This window comes from Mesocricetus auratus, unplaced genomic scaffold, assembly GCF_017639785.1.
Source record: "Mesocricetus auratus isolate SY011 unplaced genomic scaffold, BCM_Maur_2.0 Super-Scaffold_100006, whole genome shotgun sequence".
NCBI classification, from domain to species: Eukaryota; Metazoa; Chordata; class Mammalia; order Rodentia; family Cricetidae; genus Mesocricetus; species Mesocricetus auratus.
Genome location: NW_024429190.1, coordinates 100,846,540 through 100,870,733, shown reverse-complemented (window position 1 = coordinate 100,870,733; position 24,194 = coordinate 100,846,540). Strand labels below are relative to the sequence as shown.

Genomic DNA, 24,194 nt, shown 5'->3' with positions numbered 1-24,194 from the left:
TTTCTTTTTCACCGATGGCTTATCTGCTGTGCAGTACTCTAAAGCTAACTGATGGGTTTATTAATTCGACAGTGTAGGTCCCCTTCGCTAGGCTTCATTTCTCAGCGGACAGAGCAGAGACACAGAGAAGTAACATGGCTAAAGTCACAGAACTGCCAAGTGCGAGAGACAGGGTTCTAAAACAGACACCTAACCGTGGGCTCCGTCACCCTAACCAAGAGCTCACAATCCAGACTCTCATCTGCCCTTCTCATCGGAAATGGGAACAATGCTGACATATGCCAACATTCTTGGACTGAGCAAAGAAATTAGTCAATGCTATCTCCTTCTAAAAAGGAACATGCTTTTTTTTAAGCAGGTGGAACGATTTGAGCTTCCAAATCACCAGTTCATATATCAATTTCTTGAATTTAGTTCATCTCAGCTGCATGTTAAAAAGGAAATAATTGGATTTCCTGTTTAAGTCCTACTATAGTGACATTCAAAAGTATTCTCTCTCTCTCTCTCTCTCTCTCTCTCTCTCTCTCTCTCTCTCTCTCTGTGTGTGTGTGTGTGTGTGTGTGTGTGATTCTATCTTGAGTACTGGAATTACAGGTTGTACCACTATGCCCAGATTATGCATCATCTTCTAAAAGGCGCATTAATGTCCTCAAATTTCAGATTATGAAGTCTTTGAGAGGTGGCTTTCCAGAGGTTTCTGGAAATGATGCTTCTCTTACCACTTTGAGTAGGCCATTGGGAATTACTTTTCTAAACTTCTGTATTACTATTTTTTAAATGTTGTGCTGGGGCCTGAAACCAAAGCCTTATACATGCTGGAGACACACTTTACCACTGATCTATAACCCTTCTACTGAGTGTAAAAATTTTAAAATTCAAGGTAATTTGGGAAAGAAGAATGGCCATTATCTCATCTTTAGTGGAGGTTTTTCTTTTCTTTTCTTTCTTCTCTATCTCTTTCTTTTTTCCTGAGGCAGGATTTCTCCGTGTAGCTTTGGAGTCTGTCCTGGAACTCCCTCTATAGGTCAGGCCGGCCTTGAACCCAGACCTCTGTTCTCAAGTGCTTGGATTAAAGGCATGCGCCACCACTGCCTGGATGATGGAGGTTTTCTTTTTTTTTTGTTTTTTCGAGACAGGGTTTCTCTGTGGCTTTGGAGGCTGTCCTGGAACTCACTTTGTAGACCAGGCTGGCCTCGAACTCACAGAGATCCGCCTGCCTCTGCCTCCCGAGTGCTGGGATTAAAGGCGTGAGCCACCAACGCCCGGCGATGGAGGTTTTCTTACATAGATCCTCAGCTCCACTCTGCACTGCAGCAGAAATTTTTATCAGGGTTTTGGAATTTGTCTACTAACAATATTTCAGATGATTTTTTATATGTGCTGTGCTTACATCTGGAAACCATTAGCCCAGGGGCATAATTTTAAAAATTGAAGCCCCAGTGTCATTTCAGTTGTTGGATTCTTCCCTATTACAAACTACAAACCAGCACTTCAAGGAATATCATGTATAAACCTAATTATAAGACTACCAAATATAATTTCAGAAGACTAGTAATGAACAAGTCTATTAATGGGATTGCATAACTTTTGTTGTAAATTACATGTGTGAAACATCTCAGTGAATTATATATGTAAAGTATGCCTAAGAATTCTTTGATGGGTGCTGCTTGATCATGATTTGCTTCCCATAAAATTAACCAGTTGCCTAAAGTTTTTGCTATGCTACCCACAGTAACCCCACAGGCATTCTCTGAACAAGCCCTGTTTCTGGCATAGGAGGAAATGAGTGTCCACAGAACTGACTGGTTAGCTGTGCAAAAGGCTGTAGATGTAGCCGAGTCGGTAGAATGCTTGCCTAGCACGCATGTAGTTCTAGCACACATGAAGTCCTAGCACGCATGAAGTCCTAGCACGCATGAAGTCCTAGCACGAATGAAGTCCTAGCACGCATGAAGTCCTAGCACGCATGAAGTCCTAGCACGCATGAAGTCCTAGCAGGCATGAAGTCCTAGCACACATGAAGTCCTAGCAGGCATGAAGTCCTAGCACGCATGAAGTCCTAGCACGCATGAAGTCCTAGCACGCATGAAGTTCTAGCATGCATGAAGTTCTAGCACACATGAAGTCCTAGCACGCATGAAGTCCTAGCACGCATGAAGTTCTAGCACGCATGAAGTCCTAGCAGGCATGAAGTCCTAGCAGGCATGAAGTCCTAGCACGCATGAAGTCCTAGCAGGCATGAAGTCCTAGCACACATGAAGTTCTAGCACACATGAAGTCCTAGCAGGCATGAAGTCCTAGCACGCATGAAGTTCTAGCAGGCATGAAGTCCTAGCACGCATGAAGTTCTAGCACGCATGAAGTCCTAGCAGGCATGAAGTCCTAGCAGGCATGAAGTCCTAGCACGCATGAAGTCCTAGCACGCATGAAGTCCTAGCAGGCATGAAGTCCTAGCACGCATGAAGTTCTAGCACACATGAAGTCCTAGCACACATGAAGTCCTAGCACTCAAGAAGTCCTAGCAGGCATGAAGTCCTAGCACGCAAGAAGTCCTAGCACGCATGAAGTCCTAGCACGCATGAAGTCCCAGCACGCATGAAGTCCCAGCACACATGAAGTCCCAGCACACATGAAGTCCTAGCACACATGAAGTCCTAGCACACATGAAGTCCTAGCAGGCATGAAGTCCTAGCACACATGAAGTCCCAGCACGAATGAAGTCCTGCACCCCATCCCGGTACGACATCTGACCAGGCATGTGGCAGAGCTGCTATCCCAGCACTCAGGAGGTGGAGTCAGGTTGATCACAAGTTCAAGTTCATCCTTCCTTACACAGCGAGACTAAGGCCAGCTTGGGCTACAAGAGACTTCCTAAAAATAAAACAAGGGGGCAGCACTGGCCCTTAGCTAGAGGACCCAGGTTCAATTCCCAGCACTCACTGGACAGCTCACAATGATCACAACTGTCTGTAATTCTAGTTCCAGGGGATCTGCCACCTCACACAGATACACATTCAGCAGATCGTCAATGTATACAAAATAAAACAGATCATTTAAAAAAACTCTACCCCTCAAGAAACTAAACAAAACAAAATTCCACTAACCTTTTGGTTATCAAAAGAAAATGTAATTCTTCAGCTTTAGGGTTGTTTTAGAATAATAACTAAAATTGTATACTTGGTTGAACAGTATACAGTCTCCTGAAGTTACAGATGCGTCTCTCTAGTTTCCCAATCTTATAATCTGACTAGACTATTTTTTAACCTAACTCATCAACAATATGCTTATTTATTATTTTTGTTTCTTTGAGACAGGGTTTCTCTGTGTAACAGCTTTGGCTGTCCCAGAACTCACTCTGTAGTCCTGGCTGGCATTGAACACACAGAGATCTACCTGCCTCTCCAGTGCTGGGATTAAAGATGTGTGCCTACATGCCCGGCTGACTGTTTTCATTTTTAACCGGCTAGGCTTCCCAAGAATTCCTTGCCACTTTAAGGTAATGTTATGAGCCTCTCGAGTCCTCTTTACAGAAACAGTTTAGATACACAAACAACAGAGAAAAATATTTAACTTGGTGATATCATTACACCCAGATAATTCAGAAACTAAATATAATTTTTCTTTTTTCTACTTTTTTTTTTGGCTTGACCAAGTTGGTTGGTTAATTCCTCTTGTTACACCAACTAATTACTCTTCTTTCTCATATGTTGAGAAAGATCATTCTTGAGTATTATCAGTTATCTTTATCTTTATTTTTTCCCTTTTACAAATTACAGTTTAAGCAGGAAGGTCACTTACCCTGAAAGTTTTCTTTCTCTTCTTCCTTTTCCCCTTTCCCTCTCCCCCTGTTTCTCTGGCACAGGGTCTCACTGTGTAGTCCTGGCTGGCCTGGAACTGGTGCCTAGACAAAGGCTCTCACCTTGCAGGGATCCTTGGGCCTCTTCCTCCTCAATGTTGGGTGACGGACGAGCATCACCGCACCTTGCTTGAAAGCTTTGCTCCCTTACAGCCAGTGGCATCCTGCTTGTGCTGGCCTAGTAAAAAGGAGCTCCAAGAGCAAGACACCCACAGTACAAGTTGGAACCTTTCATACAATGTAAGTAAGAATTGGCTCCAAGTCACCGTTCTTCAAGAGCCAAGGGTCTCTTCAAGAGGGAACCCAAGGGGTGAGTTCTCATAAAAGGACTGCCACACTAAAGATAATTCTGTGACACCAGAATACAAGTGTATCATAAAACTTCTGAAACACTTTTTATCTTTCATGAGATCATGGGGAAAATCTAGTAGCCTTAATTTCAAACATGCGACTTCATGTTCAATGCTACCATATTTGGACTTGCTCTACAGTGTTTGCATTTGGTTCAGCTGAAGTAGCTGGGGAACAAGGAAGCTAATGCTCTTCTCTCAGGGATCGTACTTTTTTGGATGACAGTGGAAGGGACTAGTGGGGTTCATGGGTAGATTGTTTTTGGGGAAATATTAGTGATTTTTGTCACTTTCTCTGTATACTGATAAACACTTTAACTTTACAGAGAAATAAAGCAGCGTGAAGCTGGAGAAAAGGATGCCACAAGGAGGAAACAGTAAAAAGAACAGCGTTCTAGCCCTCACACACCAAGTCTCCAACTCTTTAAGTCTCTTCCAAAACCTGTTGGTGATACGGTTTGCGGGACAAGCACTTTACTGAGAGAGAGTTAAAACTCTCTCTCTCTCTCTCTCTCTCTCTCTCTCTCTCTCTCTCTCTCTCTCTCTCTCTCTCTCTCTCTCTCTCTCTCTCTCTCTCTCTCTCTCCCCCCCCCTCCCTCCCTCCCCCCTCTCTCCCTCCCCTCCTTCCCTCCCTCCCTCCCCCCTCTCTCCCTCCCCTCCTTCCCTCCCTCCCTCCTTCCCTCCCTCCCTCCCTCCCTCCCTCCCTCCCTCCCTCCCTCCCTCCCTCCCTCCCTCTCTCTCTCGGTTTTTTGAGACAGGGTTTCTCTGTATTGTTTTGGAGGCTGTCCTGGAACTCGCTCTGTAGACAAGGCTGGCCTCTTTTTAAACTCTTAAGAGACGTTTTCCTTCGTGCATCCATAAGAGATACGGGCGGTCATGATTTCAGCCCGTCAAACTCCAAGGCCAGGTCAAGGACTAATGATTTGTTAATGAGTGTGTTGACAGCCAGGTGTCCAGAAAAAAGCAACAACAACAAAAACAAGCAAAACAAAACCAACCAAACAACAACAACAAAAAAACGGTTAGGGGTCGACTCCCTACAAATTCACTGTAAGCCCCGCTGGTGACACAGTTTTGGATTTCAGAGATTTGCAGGAGTTACGGGGGCCAGAGACAGGGACCTTTTTTTTCCACGGTTGCTGACGAAAAATCACGGCGCAGACGTAAAACGTCCTCACTTCCCCTGGAGCGGTTCTCACCCCGGGCTCGGGTTAACCGCGCCGGCCCGACAGGGGCCAGCCCCCGACACGCTCAACCACGGGAGGAAGAGCGGCGCTCGCACTCAGCGTGGTGCGCGCCCGTCCCACCTCGGAGCAGAGTCGGCAGCGGTCGCGAAAGCATCTCCCCGGGTCAGCCCCCGCAGCGTTGACGGGCGTCGCAGCCAGCCAATGGGCGTGCCGGAGGCGGGACAGACAGGCGCGGGAGGGCGGGATTTCCCGCGCGGCCGCCTCTGAGCGCCTGCGAGCGGGCGGGCCGGGTCAGCTGCCGCAGGCGGGGCGGGGCGGGGCCGGGGCCGGAGCCGGGGCCGGGGCGGCGCGCCGAGCTGTGGGCGGCTGCTGAGTGTCCTGCCGCCGCCCAGCCTTCGCCACGATGCCGGGGATCGACAAGCTGCCCATCGAAGAGACGCTGGAGGACAGCCCGCAGGTGAGCCGCCGCCGGTGGCCGAGGGCGGCGCGCGGCCTAGCGCGGGGGGCCCGGGCGGCCTCAAGTGCCCGCGCGGCGGCCCAGGTGGGCGCCGCCGCCCCCGGGGAAGGTGGGGCGGTGAGGGTGTCGCCGCCCGCGGGGACCGCGCCCTACACTCCCCGGGCCGGGCTGGAGAGGCCCGCGCGGCTGGGCGGCGGAGGCAGCGGCCTTGGCTGTCTCCGGCGGGGCCTGGCGCTGGCCTCCGCGCCGGCTCCGCTTTGCGTTTCTCGGGAGGTGCGGCTGTTATCGCGATGGTACGGCGTGCGGAGCTGCGGCCCCGGCCGGGGCGCTTTTCCCGGGGAGGCCTGGCACGCCCGGGGCGGCAGGAAGGGGCTGCGAGGCCGGGTGTGCGTGCAGCGCGCCCTGCTCCCCGCCGTGTGTCGGTGCCCGCCCGAGTCCCCCGGCCGGTGGCTGTCACTTGAGCTGTGTGCGTCCCCCCCACCCCACTCCGCGGGGCACGGAAGGCGCCTGCGCTGCTGAGCCTTCGGCTGCAGGCTTGGCCCGGGGGGAAGGGGGGGCGATCGGAATAGAAGCCCCGTCCCGTGCGTTGGGGATGGTGATGTTGCTGGTGTGGCTGCTCTGGCTGAAGACAGTCTGGGGAGGTAAAGCTGCAAGGTTTCTTTCTCGGTGCTGAATGAAGTCTGTTTTGAAAGGTGTTAGGGCCCTCGGGCTTGCGTCAGCTTCGTCCCCAGGCCAGCTTTTGTATGTAGTAAGAACACAGAACAGTGTTGCTGGTGGGTTTCTTAAATAGTGCTTGCTGAGAAATACCTTATTTCATATGCGTTTTAGAGTGTAGAAAAAGGGCTAGAGCTTGCTTTCCTGGATGACACTTTGCTGTGGATTTTGTGCCAGCTTTGATTTCCAGGTTGAAGCTGGGCTCTGATTGTAGGATTGATTTATTCTTTCTTATTCTGAAAGCTGTCTTCAGTTGCTCAGACGTAGCATCCCCTTTATCAGGCAATATGAGAGAGAGACGCCCACGTTTTTGGGTTATCTCACAGCTGGTTTAAATTTCGCTTAAATGACTCTCTCGGTGTAAAGTCTTAAGTTATATTTATTCCAGATGATATGCAACAATTTTGTGGTTGTGTTGGTCAGCATAATTTTATCTTTTTAACTTTTTTAAAATTAAGACTCAATACACTGTCTGAACGTGTACTTTTTATAGCTCGTAAAGATTATAAAGAGAATGGTTTGCATAGTGCCCTATCCGTGACTTCGATGTAGTGGTAATCTTAAATTTCCCATGTAATTAGTTTACAACTTGAGTCAGGCTTATTCTGTAGCACAGGCTGGCCTCAGACATGGACCCCTCCTGTCTCTAACTGGTGGTTGCAAGCTTGAACCACAAGTACTTGCTTTCTTCTTCTTCTTCTTCTCCTTTTTTTTTTTTTTTTTTTTTTTTTTGGTTTTTCGAGACAGGGTTTCTCTGTGGCTTTGGAGGCTGTCCTGGAATTAGCTCTTGTAGACCAGGCTGGCCTTGAACTCACAGAGATCCGCCTGCCCCTGCCTCCCGAGTGCTGGGACTAAAGGCCACCACTGCCCGGCTCACAAGTGCTTTGAGTTCCTATTGTTGCTAATTTGGGTTTGTTTTACATTGGGTGCTCCGGCTGCGTGTGTTTGTGTGCCACTTGCACGCTTCTTTCCCACGACGGCCAGCAGAGCGTGTTGGGTCCCCTGGAACTGGAGTTACTGATGTTTGGGAGCACCGTGTGGGTGCTGGGAATTGAACCTGGATTGTCCAGAAGAGCAGTCAGTGTGTTAGCCACTGAGCCATCTCCCGCCCCTGTTTTTTAATTTAAAACAATGATTTCTTTGGGACTGGAGACAGGATCCAGGACCCTGCACTTGCTAGGCAAATACTGTACCAATAAGATAAATCCTCAATTTTGCTTTTATTTTATGTGTGTGCATGTGTTGTAATGTATGTGTTTGCATGTCTGTGTATGTGTGCTCATGTGAATGGAGGCCACAGATTGATTTATCTTCCTTGATTGCTTACCATCCAGGGTCTTCCTCTGAACCCTGGGTTTGTTAATTCGGGTAGTCTAGCAAACCAGCTTGCCCCAGGTATCCTGTCTCTGTCTTGTAAGTGTTGAGAGTACATGTGACCTCTGCACATGCCCAGTTTTACATGGGTTCTGGGGAATCTGGACTCTGGTCCTCAAGCTTGCAGGGTGAGGGCTTTATCTACTGAGCCATCTTGCCAGCACTGTTAGTATGTGATTGTGTGTGTGTGCAGCTGCTTTTGTCTATGCGGGCATGCAGAGGCTGGAGGACAACCTCAGGCGCCGTTCCTCCCCAGCCTGTACCTAGCTTGTGTTTTTGAGACAGTGTCTCCCCTGGAGACTTGGGTCTCTCATGGGATCATGTAGGCTTGGCTGACTGGGCGGTAAGCCCCAAGGATCTGCTTGTGGACGCCTTTCCAGTACCTGCCACCACACCCAACTTTTTTACCTGGGTGCTTTTTAGCTAAAATGTCTTCACAGTATCCTGAATTAAAAGTTTCAAGCCTGCATATTTCCCTAAGTGACTTAACAGACATTTTAAAATGTTTTTATTAGCATATATTAGTAACATAACAGTAAGTTTTATTATGACAGTCTATCTTTATTGTATTTGCCCTTTACCTCTATTGTTTTCCCTTTCTCTTCCTAACTAGAACTCTTACTCATGTCTTCTAAAAAGATTTTTGTTTTGTTTTGAGAGGAAACTCCTGTGATGTGTGTTGCTAGTTCAAGAGTTCCCTCTGCCTCAGCTTTCAGAATAGTTGGGACTATAGCAGGTGTACTGTGTCCGGCTCCTATTGTTGAACTTTTAGAGGTTTTCCAAAGTTCTGCCTTTGTAAATAGGACCGAGCTTAATGCTTTTGGGACCATTTGGCAGATGTGGAGGGTTTTTTTATTCGGGGAAGTGAATGGGAAGGGGAGAGGGGAGGCTGGCTTCTGGGGACAGGAGTGGCAGAAGAGAAGGGCAGGGAGAGAAGGATGGGAAGTGGGCAGGGCCCTTTTAAAAGGGAATGTAGTGAATGTGCACAGGTGGTGCTCTCAGTGGCTGCAGATGAGGGCGTGTCTTGTCAGAACCCCAAGGGCAGGCCAGGACAGATGCCTGATTACTAACAATAGCTTCTCCAGCCCCAGCAAAATGGCCTATTAGTTGCTAAGTAGAAAAGTTAGAGCTTGGGAATCATGAAAACTCCTTAATTATAGTTACCTATTTAAGATTTGCTTTTTTATTGTTGGAGCTTGAATTCAGCTATATTTGCGTGTTTTGTTTTGTTTTTCAAGATAGGGTTTCTCTGTGTGCAGCCTTAGCTATCCTGGAACTTGCTTTGTAGATCAGGCTGGCTTGGAACTCAGAGATCTACCTGCCTCTGACTCTGGAGTGCTGGTATTAAAAGCATTTGACACTATCATGTGGCCTCTGGCTTATTTTTTTTTTTTTATTTTGATTTACAATAAAGCTTGTAAAGTTTAAATCTAATTTATTTAACATAAGGAGAAAAATTTAAGCCTCTAGTAAGACTTGTCTATGCTGTTTTGAAAATAGGGATCACAGTGAATTTTTTTTTGAGACAGGGTTTCTCTGTGTGGCTTTGGAGCCTGTCAGTAGATCAGGCTGGCCCCTACCTACCTACCTCTACCTCCCGAGTACTGGGATTAAAGGCAAGCGCCTGTCGAATCTTGTTAGTTAGTTAATTAATTATTATTATTTTGGTCTTTTGAGATAGTTTCTTGGGGCTAGGGAAATGGTTCAGTGGTTAAGAGCACTGGCTGTTCTTCCAGAGGACTCAGGTTCAATTCCCAGCACTCACATGACAGCTCACAACTGTTTGTAACTCCAATGCCAGGGCATTCGATACCTTCATACAGACATATATGCAGGCAAAAATACCAATGCACATGAAATAAAAATAAAATAAAAAAAGAAAGAAAGAAACAGGGTTTCTCTTTGTAGTCCTGTCTTGGAACTCACTCTGTAGAACAGGCTGGTCTAGAACTCAGGGATCCACCTGCCTCTTTCTCCTGAGTGCTGGGACGAATGGCATATATCACTATGCCTAGCTTTCAGAACAGCACTGAGAGACAGGGAGCCGACCACTGGAGTGCAGAAGAGTCTGCCGTATCTGTCCAGTCGTAGTGCATGTGTGTAGTCTCAGCTACTGAGAGGGTGAAACACGGTGATAATAGGGAAAAAGGGAAGCTTTGGCAAAGTAGAATACTGAGACTGTGGACTTCCTGTGTCACAGAGGTCTTGTGCCATACCCTACCTTATACCCAGTTGCCTGAGTTTGAATACAGGAAGTTAGTGAATAAAAATGCAAATTCTACCCAGGTGTGGGTGGCTCACATCTGTAGTCTCAGTATTTCAGTTCCTGAAGCAGAATGAATGCCATGAGTTTGAGGCCTGCTTGACCCTATCTTAAAAAGAATAAACTATATGTGTGTATTGGGTTGGGGTAGTGTCATCCTTTGGATTTTAAGCTTTAATTGTCCTTTAGTTACTTTATTTTCTTTCCCTCTTTCTTTTTTTTAGTATGGCCACTATGCATTGCTTCCTGTTTTTAGGTTTAATTACAGGAATTTTAATTTGCAAAAGCACATCTTTGTTCTTCTTGCTTATGCTACTTTTTGTTTGTTTTTCTTTTGAGGTAGGGTTTCTGTGTAGGACTGATGTCTTAGAACTCTCTCTAAGGACCAGGCTGGCCTTGAACTCAGAGATCTGTTCCTGTGCTAGAATTACAGGTGTGTACTACCATGCCCAGCTTTTATGCTGCTACTTTAATGAAATGAAACAGAATAAAAAATCCTTTGACTTCTTGACATTATTATCAAAAGAGTTTAAAGAGATTAAAAGTCAGAATTACTAGAGTTCTTTTAGAGTGCTTTTAGAAAGTGTTTCAATGTCTGATTTATATACTGATTTATATAAGCTTATAATGTTTTCTTTTACAGACAAGGTCTTTACTGGGTGTATTTGAAGAAGATGCTACTGCTATTTCCAATTATATGAACCAGTTGTATCAAGCTATGCATCGGATTTATGATGCACAGGTAAAGAATTAAAAGGCCAACACAATACTGGTTAAAGAGACTCTCTCAGCACACGAGGACAGAGTTAGTGTTTACTTGACTCGTTCTTAGGCCCAGAGTAATGTCTGTTGAAAGGATGAATGAACTGCGGTGGTTTAACTAGGAATGGTGCCTTCATTAGTATTCAAACCTATTGAGTGCTTGGCCCATAGGGAGTGGCATTATTAGGAGGTGTGGTCTTGTTGGGGGGGTGTGTCACTGTGGGGATGGGTTTCGAGGTCTCATATGCTCAAGCTGGCCTACTGTGGCATTTGCTTCTGCTGCTTGCGGATGAAGATGTAGGACTCTCAGCTCCTTCTCCAGCACCGTGTCTGCCTGCATACTGCCATGCTTCCCAAAATGATGGTAATGGACCAAACCTCTGAAACTAAACCAGCCCCAGTTAAGTGGTTCCTTTATAGAAGTTGCTGTGGCCATGACTTCTCTTCACAGCAATAGAAACCCTAACTAAGACAAACACTAAGTATATTATATTACAGAATTTATGTTTCAGTCAAATTTGTAGTACTAAAAAAGTGACAATATTGTCGGGTCCATCCCATCTCCTCATAGTGAGAACTTTCTTACTGGAATTCACTGATAGGGAATTGACTGAAGACCCCATATTGTATTTTTCTTAATCATGCTTTTAACTTTAAGGAGTCCCTTCCTTTTTTTTTTTTTAGTAAAGGCTTTGAAAGTAGCCATAGAAGAAGTCTATGACTAATTTTTCTTGTAGACTAGACATAAAACTTGAGGAGGCTATATTTGTATAATTTATAAGCTTTAATAGCAGCCTGTATTGTTTTGATGTACTCTATTTTATTTTCCATCTCCTTCTATCTATTGCTATGATAGTTGTGTCCTTGTGCCCCCCCCATGATAGGTTTTACATGGCTTCATTTTGGCCACAGATGTTCAGTTAATAAGTCAGTATTATTATATCACAACTGGAAAAAACTGAATTAACCAAAATGTCATTCATCTGGCCGTGTTGCTTTGTTATATCCTATGTTAAACATGTTGTTACATTACTGAATGCTCATATTCTTTAGATTGAAGAATAAGTCATTCTCAAAGAATCAGTACAAATTTTGCTGACATTATGTACAGTTTACATCTAGCTTTAAATATATTTAATGCTTAGTTTTCACTAGCAGAAACCCTCAAAACAACAACAAAAAAACCAGGTAACAGGCATATACCTGAAGGTGGCTATGGTAGTGCATGTTCTGTAATCTCAGCACTTGGGAGGCAGAGGCAAGGGGATCAGAAGTTCAAGGCCGTCTGTAGCTACATAGCAAGTTTAAGGTGAGCCTGGGCTACATGAGTCCGTGTCTTTAAAATGGGAAAGAAAAGAAAAAAAGTACATACCTGTAACATTGCTGAATTCTTTGACAGTGCCTGTCTTCTGGTCTGCATTTTCTTTTGAAACACTTTTAATGATAGTTCCTTTTCCATTGCTGAGAAGTTAAAAATATGTGTATGGTAGTAAGTCAAGGGGACTTAGATACCATCAGTTAACATTTTTCTTAAATGTAATGTTGTGCTAATTTGAATCCTGATCTTTTTCCTTAGAATGAATTAAGTGCAGCAACACACCTGACTTCAAAACTTTTGAAAGAATATGAAAAGCAGGTACATATATCAAAGTTTTAAAGCATGATTTAACATGTGTAATTATATACTATCTGTATAGCAAACTTTTACATTCAGAAGCTTTTATTTTTGTGTTAGAGCAAGGGTTTCGCCATATAGTTCAGGCTGTTCTCAAACTCGTGGTCCTCCTGCTTTGGCCTTCTGAGTGCTGGGATTCCAGGCATTCACCACCATGCATGGCTTCTTAGGACTTACTGAGCTTATAAAATAGGCTACTGAAATTTCACTAAGTCATTATTGTTCGTGACTTAATGTTAGAACTAAGGTTGTCTGCTTTTCCAGCTTTCTCCATTTTAGTAACAAAAAAACTGGCTTTGGTTAAGGTTATGCTGTTAGTTGTTGGAAGAGCCTGAGCTAAAGCCAAATCTTTGAAATCCAGTATATCCTGTTAGTTGATTACTTAACAGACATTTAAAACTGCTTATTAATTATGAAGATTATTAAAAGCATTTTGGAATATGTTCAAAGTTTTTGAATTCTAAAATTACTTGAAAGCACAAATTGTGTTATTCATAAAAAAGGTGGTGGTGGCATGCACCTTTAATCCCAGCACTTGGGAGGTAGAGGCAGGCGGATCTCTGTGAGTTTGAGGCCAGCCTGGTCTACAAAGCTACACAGAGAAACTCTGTCTTGAAAAGTCAAAAAACAACAACAACAACAAAAAAAAAACAAAACAAAACTAAAGCCGCAGCATTGAGCATTTATCTCCTCTGCATTTCTTCCTTTTTAGCGGTTTCCTTTGGGGGGTGATGATGAAGTTATGAGCTCTACTTTACAGCAGTTTTCAAAGGTTATAGATGAGGTAAGTTTTGATCTTGCTTGAATAGGTGGTTTTATAACTAAGTTACTTGTTACTCAGCTTTTACTGAAAACTATAAAAATTTTATTACATTTCATTTATTGTGTGTGTGAGTGTGCGTGCGTGTGTGTGTGCGTGTGTGTGTGTGTGTGTGTGTGAGAGGGTACCACAGTGTGTGTGTGGAGGTTTGAGAACAACTTTCAGGAATAGGTTCTCTCCTACCATCTCCGTCCTTGGGTTAGTATCAGTCATCAGGCTTGGTAGTAGGTGCTGATACCCACTGTGCCATTTCTCCTGCCTTTATTGGGGGACCCCGTATAGTTATGATTCTGTAAGAAGTTTTGTTGCAAAGGGTAGTATCAAAAGGCATAATTTCTACATCATGATGGCTTTTATAAAGTCAGTATTTTCTTATCTAATTAAAACATTATTTTCCCAAGAATCAGCTTATACATGGGCTTCATCTATTTCTAACCTATGAATCATTTGTTTTCACTGTTATTTGATGTAGACAGAGAAGAGTGAAGCTGTCTGGTGTAGCTAGGCACTTTGTGGGTTTTTTTTTTTGCCATTTAGCAACACTTTACTGTTCAGTTCTCATTAATCCATGCAAAGTATCCAAAATTAGTTTTTAATTTCTAAAACCATTAATCCTATCAGACCATAAGACAATAACAACACAAAGGCCTAGAAGTTAGAAGAGAAGCACTGAGATGTGTATGGAGAACGTAACTGTTCTCTACTCTTACTGTAAAAGCAAGCTGCGAGTGTTTGTGTGATTATTCTCATATATGTACTCTTGCTATGCTTGGGATCTAGCACAGGACACATGTAATGTCTAGCTAAGTCCCCAACCGCTGATCTATAGCCTAGCCTCAGTTTTTCTAGTATCTTAATAACTCATTATAGCAGAATTTTGTCTGAGGCTATCAGTGTAAGTAATAATAGTGCTGGGTAGGGATGTAGCTTAGTGGTGGAATGCTCGACTAGCATGTGCGAGCACCTCGACTAGCATGTGTGCGCACCTCGAGTAGCATGTGTGAGTACCGGGGTCTGACCCCTGGCACTTCAAGTAAACAAAACAAAATGCTTACAGGAAATGGACTTTTTCTATTTTTTAAATTACCGTAAAATACATTAACATTCATGATATTTAATCCATTAACTGTATTGTACAACCATGATAGTTATCTATAGCAAGAACATTTTCATCCATGGGTGATGGTGGTGCATGCCTTTAATCCCAGCATTTGGGAGGTGGTCTACAGAGTGAGTTTCAGAACAGTCAGTGTCACACGGAGAAACCCTGTCTTGAAAAAAATAAAAAAAAACACAAAAAACAAAATAAAAAACTCATTTCATCATCCTAAAAGAATTTTTTCCCCTTTAATCTGTCACTCCCTCAGATTTTTCCAAGTCTTTGGCAATGATTACATTTTGCTCTCTGTGTCTATATATTTGCCTGTTTGGATATTTCTTTTCTTTTTTTTTTTAATTTACTTTAAAAAAATTAAATTAGAAACAAGCTTGCTTCACATGCCAATCCCAGCTCCCTCTCCCTCCCCTCCTTCCCGCCCCCCACCAGCTCACCTAGCCCCTATCCCACCCCCCCTCAGCTCCCCAGGGAGGGTAAGGCCCTCCCTGGGGGAATCTCCAAGTCTGTCATATCATCTGGGGCAGGGCCTAGGCCCTCCCCTATGTGTCCAGCCTGAGAAAGCATCCCTCCATGTGGAATGAGCTCCCAAAGTCCATTCAGATGCCAGGGATAAATACTGATCTAATACCTGAGGTCCCAAAGATTGCTGAGGTCTCCTCACTGACACCCACGTTCAGGGGGTCTGGATCAGTCCCATGCTAGCCTCTCAGCCATCAGTCTGGGGTCCATGAGCTCCCCCTTGTTCAGGTCAGCTGTCTCTGTGGGTTTCTCCAGCCTGGTCTGGACCCCTTTGCTCATGAGTCCTCCCTCTCTGCAACTGGGTTCTAGGAGTTCAGTTCAGTGTTTAGCTGTGGATGTCTGCCTCTGCTTCCATCAGCCACTGGATGAAGGCTCTAGGATGGCATATAGGTAACCCAGTCAAAAAAGATAAACATGGTATGTACTCACTCATATGGGTTTTAGACATGGATCAGGGGAGTCCCAGCCTACAATCTCAAATCCAGAGAGTCTGGGAAACAGGGAGGACCCTAAGTGAGATGTACATGGTACCCCGGAAAAGGAGAATGGGACAGGATCTCCTGAGCAATTTGGGAGCATGGGGGGAGGGAGGGAAGGGGAGAGGGAGCTGGGAGAAAGAGAGGGGAGAAGAGGGGGGGAGGATGACATGGGGAGCAGGAAGGTTGGGGGGGGAGGGGGAAGAATAGAGGAGAGCAGGATGAGAGATACCATAACAGAGGGGGTCATTCTAGGTTTGAGGAGAGATCTGGCACTAGTGAGATTTTCAGAGACCTACAAGGATGACACCACCTGGCAAATCTAAGTGGAGAGGCTGCCTTAAATGCCCCCGGTAATGAGTTTGATGACTTCCTTATATGCCATCCTGTTTAAATATTTCTTATAAATTAGCCTGTGTAATTGGTGGGTTCTGAGGTGTGTCTTCTTTCATTTGAATGTTTATCTGTGCCAGTACTTCATTCCTTTTTCTTTCTTTCTTTCTTTCTTTCTTTCTTTCTTTCTTTCTTTCTTTCTTTTTGGTTGAGTGAATTTCATCGCATGGATATATAGTGCCACATTTGTTTATCCACTAGTGTGTATTCTAGTTATGACCATTCATTGACCATTCATATACTGGCTTGATCACTTGTTTTTATTTTATTTTATTTATTTTTTGTTTTTTTTTCTAGACAGCGTTTCTCTGTGTAGCTTTGGCTGTCCTGGAACTCGAGACATAGACCAGGCTGGCCTGGAACTCACAGAGATCCGCCTGCTTCTGCCTCCCGAGTGTTGGGATTAAGGGTGTGCGTCACCACTGTCCAGCCATATTTATTTATTTATTTATTTATTTATTTTTGTTTATTGGTATTTTGCCTGAATGTCCATCTGTATGAGGGTGTCAGGTCCCCTGGAAATGTTCCAGACAGTTGTGAGCTGCTTTGTGGATGCTGGGAACTGAACCCGGGTCCTCTGGAAGAGCGGCTAGTGCTCTTAACCTCTGAGCCATCTCTCCAGCACCAGTTTCATCTTTTAAATACCAGCTTTCAGTTCTTTTTTTTTTTGTTTTTTTGTTTTTTGTTTTTGTTTTTGTTTTTCGAGACAGGGTTTCTCTGTGGCTTTGGAGCCTGTCCTGGAACTAGTTCTTGTAGACCAGGCTGGTCTCGAACTCACAAAGATCTGCCTGCCTCTGCCTCCCGAGTGCTGGGATTAAAGGCATGCGCCACCACCGCCCGGCTCAGTTCTTTTTTTGATGTGTTCTCAGGAGTGTGGTTAGCTTTTTGAGGGATCATCAGATTGTTTTGTGTGTGCCCTATAAGCAGCATGTGAGAGTTCTGTTTTTTTAATCCTTGATAGCAAGAATTTTCATTTAAAAATGATAACTATTTGAGCTGGATGGTGGTAGCGCATGGCTTTTTTAATTCCAGTACTTGGGAGACAGAGGCAGGCAGATCTCTATTGAGTTCAAGGGCAACCTGGTGTACTTGAGGGAGTTCCAGGGCAGCCAGGGCTACACAGAGAAACTGTGTTGCAAAAAACCAAAATAAACAAACAAAACCCCCAAACAACAAAAAAGTAACCATCTGATGGGCATGCAGTGGTGTCTCATTGCCATTTTGACTTGCGGGTTTTGGACAGCTGCTATGATACGGAGCATTTTATTTTTTTCATGTAGTCTTAGGGGAAGTGTCTGTTCAGATCCATTGCCCATTTTTGAATGGGTTATTTGGTTTTTATTATTAAAATGTAAGAGTTCATTACCTAGATTCAGGTTTCTTCTGAGACCTAGTTGGCAAATATTTTCTCATTCTGTTTATTTTCTTTACTTTTTTTTTTTTTTTTTTTTTGGGTTTTTTCGAGACAGGGTTTCTTTGTGGCTTTGGAGGCTGTCCTGGAACTAGCTCTTGTAGACCAGGCTGGCCTCGAACTCACAGAGATCCGCCTGCCTCTGCCTCCCAAGTGCTAGGATTAAAGGCATGTGCCACCAACGCCCGGCCTTTCTTTACTTTCTTGATAGTGTCTTCTGATGCACAGTTTTTATTTTTTATTTATTTTTTTGTTTTGTTTTTCAAGACAGGGTTTCTCTGTATTGTTTTGGAGGCTGTCCTAGAACTCGCTCTGTAGACCAGGCTGGCCTCGAACTCACAGAGATCTGCCTGCCTCTTTAATCCCAAGTGCTGGGATTAAAGGCGTGCGCCACCAACACCCGGCCAGTTTTTATTTTAATAGAGTCCATTTTAACATATTTTGTTGCTTGTGCTTTTGATATCATATCTAAGAGAGTGTTGTCCTAAATTTTCTTATAAAAGTTTTAGACTGGGAATGGTGGCGCACACCTTTAATCCCAGCACTCGGGAGGCAGAGGCAGGTGGATCTCTCAGTTTGAGGCCAGCCTGGTCTACATAGTGAGTTCCAGGACCACTAGAGCTATGTAGAGAGATCCTGTCTCGCAAAAGAAAACAAATAGAAAAAAAAAAAGACATTTTTCCCCCTTTTTTTGGGTTTTCAAGACAGGGTTTCTCTATGTAGCTCTGGCTGTCCTAAAACTCACTTTGTAGACCAGGCTTCGAGTTCAGAGATCTGACTGCCTCTGCTTCCCAAAAGTGCTGGGATTAAAGGCATACACCACCACTACCTGGCAGGAATTTCTTTTTTATCATGTAATATTTTGTATTATACTACATAATTTTTATTGTTTTCATTTGTGAAAAATATAACAAAATTGTAAAAAAGACTAGATTCAAATTTATATAACATTGGTAAATGTCTATGTCTAGACATTTATTAGCTGTGTCATCTGTTAGTTATTTGGTCTCTGTGGTCTTTCTTTTACTAGCTTAGTTCTTGTCATGCGGTACTTTCAACTCAACTTGCCGATGCCATGATGTTCCCCATTTCCCAGTTTAAAGAAAGAGATCTGAAAGGTATTGAAGTCAATCTTGTTTATTTTCATCAGTTGTCAGAAGATCTAGAGTGCATTTTATTTCTTACCTAAAGCAGTTCTGGCCACAACATGCCACTTTTACTTTAAGCAGTTACTAAACATTTATGGAAGTGCTTGATATAACTAGTTCCTAACAAATAATAATGACCTTTTTTCAGAAAGGTGATGGTTAGCAGTAGAGAGTGTCTCATAATTAGCGAATGAGAAGGTGCTGTGGGGTCTCAGAGGAAATGGTCAAAAAGGCTTCCCACAGACACAACATGAGCATTGAACAGTGAAGCTAAATGTGTTAAGAGAAAGGAGTTATTCTGTTAAGGAGATGGAATTCACAGAGGTATATAGGTTGATAGAAATCTGACACTTATTCTGAGAATAGTAAGACATCCAGCGCTGGGTATACTAAAGCAAGACAAGAGATGAATATAGAAACCGATTAGATGGAACTAAAGCATGGTAAACATGTTGGACTTCTGTGAACAAAACCACGCCAATGGATTCTAGAGGATTAAAGAAACACAGTGCTCTTGTTTACAGAGGGAACAGAGTGGATTTGGTGTCTAGGAGACTAAGAAGTCGGGAGAGTCCGGTGAGGGAATGAAGGGGACTGAAAGATGGCAGTGGACAGCGGAGCTTCATAAAGGCTGGGGGCTGAGGGCACAGGCACACCCAGCAGCCGTAGTAGTTAGCGGACTCACTAGTGGGCAGTATTTTTCTCTCTTAAGGTTAGTAGGCGGCCGGGCGTTGGTGGCGCACGCCTTTAATCCCAGCACTCGGGAGGCAGAGGCAGGCGGATCTCTGTAAATTCGAGACCAGCCTGGACTACCAAGCGAGTTCCAGGACAGCCTCCAAAGCCACAGAGAAACCCTGTCTTGAAAAAACAAAACAAACAAACAAACAAACAAACAAAAAGGTTAGTAGGCGATCACATGAGTGCCTTATAGATCTGGTTCTTTTTAATAATTTATAAACTCCAAGTAGGTAAAAACTAAGCATATCAGTGAATGATAAAGTGTTTAAAGACAAGTATCTTTTAGAGATGGAGCTAATAACTGAAACGATCCTTCAGAATGGTCAATTCCAAAGAAGAAACAAGAATTCATAATTTAAGACTGAATGGCCTAATCTTTTCTTTTTCACTCATCATTTGAAATTGTTAATCACATACAAAAGCAACAAATTAATATGTTAGAATCTAGTTTGTCAGTATTTATATTGTATTTGTATTTCTTAGCATTTAAGGTGGATTTTAATACTTGTTTTGTCTCATATTTGTGGAAATGACCTTCTGGTGGCTAATGATTTTGAATGCTTTATAGAATAACTGAAGCTAACTTTTTCACCTTGCCTATAAATTCCTGTTTGGGTTTTAGTTATGGCTTACGTGGTACTAATTGCTGTATAAATATAATAAAAATATTTCATAAATATGCTAAACTGAAATTATTTTTGAACTTTTTCAGAAATACTGACACTAAAAGAGGTGTTTCAGATTGCTAGTAATGGTAAGCCCTGAATATGTTACACATTAATTTCTTTCATTCATCTATTTATCAGTGTACATCATGGCTGATTCTTTGTAATAACTTCTAAAAATTGACTCAATTAAATGGTTATGATAACATTAAATCAGTGGAGATAGTCTGAATATACTTTTTACAAAAAAATGTTTGAATGGCTGTTACTTCAGTCCTACAGTTTACTATCCTAATTAATGCCTAAAGAGGGTGTAAAATATTCTCTTTTATTCACTTTGTAAATATTACCGTTTTCTTTCTTCCTCTCTCCCTTCCCTCTCATACTCTTCTCTTCCTGTGCTGGGTCTTGAAGCCAGGGCCTTGAGCATGCTGGGCAAGCCCTCTCCCACTAAGATACATCCTCAGCTCTCCTGTTTTTTAAAGAGTTTTACAACTTTGAATTAAGAATAATTTTTCCTTTTTATTTATTCTTCTCTTATACAATACCTCCCAACCATAGTCCCCTCTCTCCATCCCTCCCAGTCATTTCCCTACTCCAGATCTACTGCTTGTCTGTTTCCCTCAGAAAAGAGCAGGCACTAGCTTCTTTGGAAGTTAGTGTTTTCTATCAGTCTGATACATAGTAGCATAATTTAAGGGAAACTAAGCTGTGAAGAAAATTTGAACATGGTGATCATGTGGTAGGAAATGCTTAAGTAGCTCTAGTACAGTTGTAGTTTTGCAAAGTATGGTTGTACTGTTAACACTCATTTCTGTTTTCCAGATCATGATGCTGCAATTAACAGATACAGCCGATTGTCAAAAAAGAGAGAAAATGACAAGGTGTGTGTACATACTTTTCAAAACATTTTTAACTTTTTTTTTTCCTTGAGACAGGGTTTCTCTGTGTAGCTTTGTAGAACTCACAGAGATCCGCCTGCCTCTGCCTCTCGAGTGCTGGGGTTATTAAAGGCATGTGCCACCACTGCCTGGCTCATACTTTTTATGTGTATAGATGCTTTGCCTGCAGGTATGTCTGTTAACCATGTGTGTTAAGTATCTGGGGAGGCCAGAAGAAGGAGTCAGAGTCCTTGACACTTGAGTTTCAGGTGGATGTGAGCCACCATGTGAGTGCTAGCAGTTGAACCTGACTCCTTTGGAAGCTCTCTGAGCACTCTTAGCTGCTGAGCCATTATCTCTCCAATCCTGTATACTTTTTCAATCTCACAGTTAATGGCCATGTCATCAGGTGATTTAGTTTTTCCCGTTTAAAAATAGAGCCAACAGATCATTGCTGTGGTATTATGCTCAAGTTATTTTTCCTAGATGTTCAAAACCTTTTTGACAACCGATCTCTTTAAACAGAAATGTTTCTCTTCTGTCAGTATTTGATGTTATAATTAAACATAACTGTTTTAAAAGTGTAGCTGATTCCCAGTATATAAACTTGTTTTTGTTTTGTTTTATATTTTGATAATACTGCATGTTCTGTTTTCGTCTGACCACATGTGAATTCAGAAATACCTTGTGAGATACAGTCTATGCATGCGATAACAATTATGAAAAAAGAGGATATGAATTCAAAAGAGAACAGGGAGAGGTATATCGGAAGGTTCAGGGGGAGGAAAGGGATTAGAGAAATGTAATTAAAAGCCACAAAAAAGGAAAAAATTCAGTTTTGTGTTCAGGTTATCTGAGAGTATGTACATAAGTGTGTAAATAGGTATCCATGGTAGTTTGGTTGAGGAAAAGGTAGCCCTAAATTGAGTAACAAACACTGTCTAGAAACTCATTTAAAAGATCACATGATTAAAACCAAAAAAAAAAAAAAAAGTAAGTCACACACACATTACCTCAGTGAATTGTCACATACAGAATTCAATGAAATTCTGGTATGAGGCTTTCTCTACTTAAAGGCAATATTTAGGTTTTGATATTTCTTTAAGAAATGAAATCCAGAAGTATTACACAATATTTTAGGACAAATGTACTCAAGTAAAGGTTAAAGAGGATATTAAGTTGTAGGTGATTTCAAGACTTGAGATATAGCTTGTACCAGTGCTTGCACATGAGGGGATCTCTCTGCAGGCAGAGACACAGTGATGGCTTATGGGAATTGACAGCTGAGTAACACTTACTGTGCTGCAGTCATTGTGACAACAACAATGATCATTCCCCAAAACTGCTCTCTGTTTCTAATTTTAGTTCACAAATTACCCAATAAAACACACACAGTTTGTGATTTACATTAGTTATTTTGCCTTAGAGAGATACTTAAGGGTCTAGGTTATATAATTTGGCATATTTTATATTGCTTTTGTATTCCAAGTATTTTTAAAAAATCATCTTTTTTTAATTAGAAAAATTGTTGAGCATCTGTTTATCAAGCAGTATGTTGGATGCCTTGGGGGAACAATGTGAGTAGACTCCACTCTTGCTCTCATAGACATTCATTGAAGGCTTTTGGGTGAATGCATTCCAGAGCACAAGGATGGAGATACTGTAGATCGGCATGAGTTAAATGCAGTAATGGGGACTTTGCTAGTTGTACAGATAGAGCTTTATTGGTGAGTTGGAAAACGTTATACTTAGGAGGTGGCATGTGCAATTGTAGATAAGTAGACAACACTTTGGGGATTGAAAAGGACTTTCTTTAAAAAAAAAATCCCAACCCAAACAACAAAAATCCCTAAAACCAAAACAGTTTTTCTGTAGAGGTTGTGTTTCTGGAGTTTGGAGAATATAGGGTTTATAATTAGGGTTGAGGTGGGTAAGATTTTGGGGTCATGTCTGAGGTCTGCTACTACTTTACTTGAAGTCATGTACTAGTTACTTAATTCTATGCCTTTATTCTCTATGCAAAACAAAAATCCACAAAACAACAATTGTGAAAATAAAATTAGATAATGCAGTAGCAGTTTTAGCAAGATCCACTAAATTCTAAACATGTGACGATGGGAGGAAATCATTACCTTTCATCTCTTTGGATACGCTTGGGGAAAGAGGGCAGAAATAACGAAGTAGTTGGGGGCTGGGTGTGGTAGCTCACACTCATGATCCCAGCCTTGGGAGGCAAAGGTAGGAGAATCACAGAAAGTTTGAGGCTACTCTGGAGTTCAAGTCTAGCCTGGGCTACAGAATGGGACATTGTTTTACAACCCCCCTCTCCAAAGCCCAACAAAAAAAAAAATTGGGGCCACGTTGCTATATTTATGGCCTTGAAATTTGTGTTGGAGGAAGTGAGTAGTCATGAAAGGATTTTAAGAGGGTAAGTAACATGATACAGGTACGCAACAAGGCAGTAATGAGAATGTGAAAGGGATCATACTAGAGAGAATACAGTAAGGAGTACTAGAATACTTTGCAGAGTCATAATAAAGGTTGTGAGTTTTGTTTTTGGTTTTTCGAGACAGGGTTTCTCTGTGGCTTTGGAGGCTGTCCTGGAACTAGCTCTTGTAGACCAGGCTGGTTTCCAATTCACAGAGATCCTCCTGCCTCTGCCTCCCGAGTGCTGGGATTAAAGGTGTGTGCCACCAACGCCCGGCTCAAAGGTGGTGATTGAAAGAGAGAAAAAGAAGTTTTTAACTGAGGAGAACATGCATATTTTAAAGTGAGTCAAGGAAAATGAGCAGGTCGAAAGAGTGGTAGGGAGAAAACCAGGAAGGCACAATATGTGGTGTGAGCTGAGTAAGGTCAGATATTACTGGCTAAATAATAATCCATATGGTGGGTCTCTCTGTCATGCTTCTTGAAGACTTTACATTTGTAGTTGTATGCAGATAAGCATTTTGTAAGTGATATGCTTGGTAAACAGAAAAATCAGTTTACCTACTGTGTTAATGGATTTCCAATAGAGTAGAAAACAGGAAAACTATGGTCAGTGATTATTGATACTGTTTTCCTTGGTAGACTCTTCTTCACAGTTTCTGTTGAAGATAACTATTAATAATATTTTACTCTTCATTCAAAGGTAAAGTACGAAGTAACAGAGGATGTGTATACTTCCAGGAAGAAACAACACCAGACCATGATGCATTATTTTTGTGCATTAAATACTCTTCAGTACAAGAAGAAAATAGCTTTGTTAGAACCTCTACTTGGATACATGCAGGCTCAGGTAAATGCTAAGTATGTTTTGGGATATATCTGTCCTAAAGCCTTGTATTAGGTTTGATATTTGCATTAACTATAAGGATATTGTGAACTGTTGTCAACATACTAATTTGTA

The 24,194-nt window shown here is 42.6% G+C and overlaps 1 protein-coding gene across 4 annotated transcripts in view; it reads left to right on the top strand.

Annotated features, from left to right (window-relative positions):
* Positions 1-5,701: 5,701 nt before the first annotated feature.
* Appl1 (adaptor protein, phosphotyrosine interacting with PH domain and leucine zipper 1) overlaps positions 5,702-24,194 on the top strand; it is a 47,555-nt gene continuing 29,062 nt past the window's right edge. The window contains exons 1-9 of one of the 4 annotated variants that reach the window (XM_040747776.1): positions 5,765-5,850; positions 10,545-10,634; positions 10,845-10,943; positions 12,540-12,599; positions 13,351-13,422; positions 18,405-18,492; positions 19,973-20,014; positions 20,751-20,809; positions 23,937-24,083. In XM_040747776.1, the coding sequence (XP_040603710.1) occupies positions 10,899-10,943; positions 12,540-12,599; positions 13,351-13,422; positions 18,405-18,492; positions 19,973-20,014; positions 20,751-20,809; positions 23,937-24,083 (513 nt within the window). In that variant the 5' untranslated portion in view covers positions 5,765-5,850; positions 10,545-10,634; positions 10,845-10,898. Of the gene's footprint in view, positions 5,851-6,244; positions 6,492-10,544; positions 10,635-10,844; positions 10,944-12,539; positions 12,600-13,350; positions 13,423-15,879; positions 15,924-18,404; positions 18,493-19,972; positions 20,015-20,750; positions 20,810-23,936; positions 24,084-24,194 lie in introns of those variants that run through there. The other 3 variants (XM_040747775.1, XM_013118839.3, XM_040747777.1) reach the window with 3 other exon arrangements.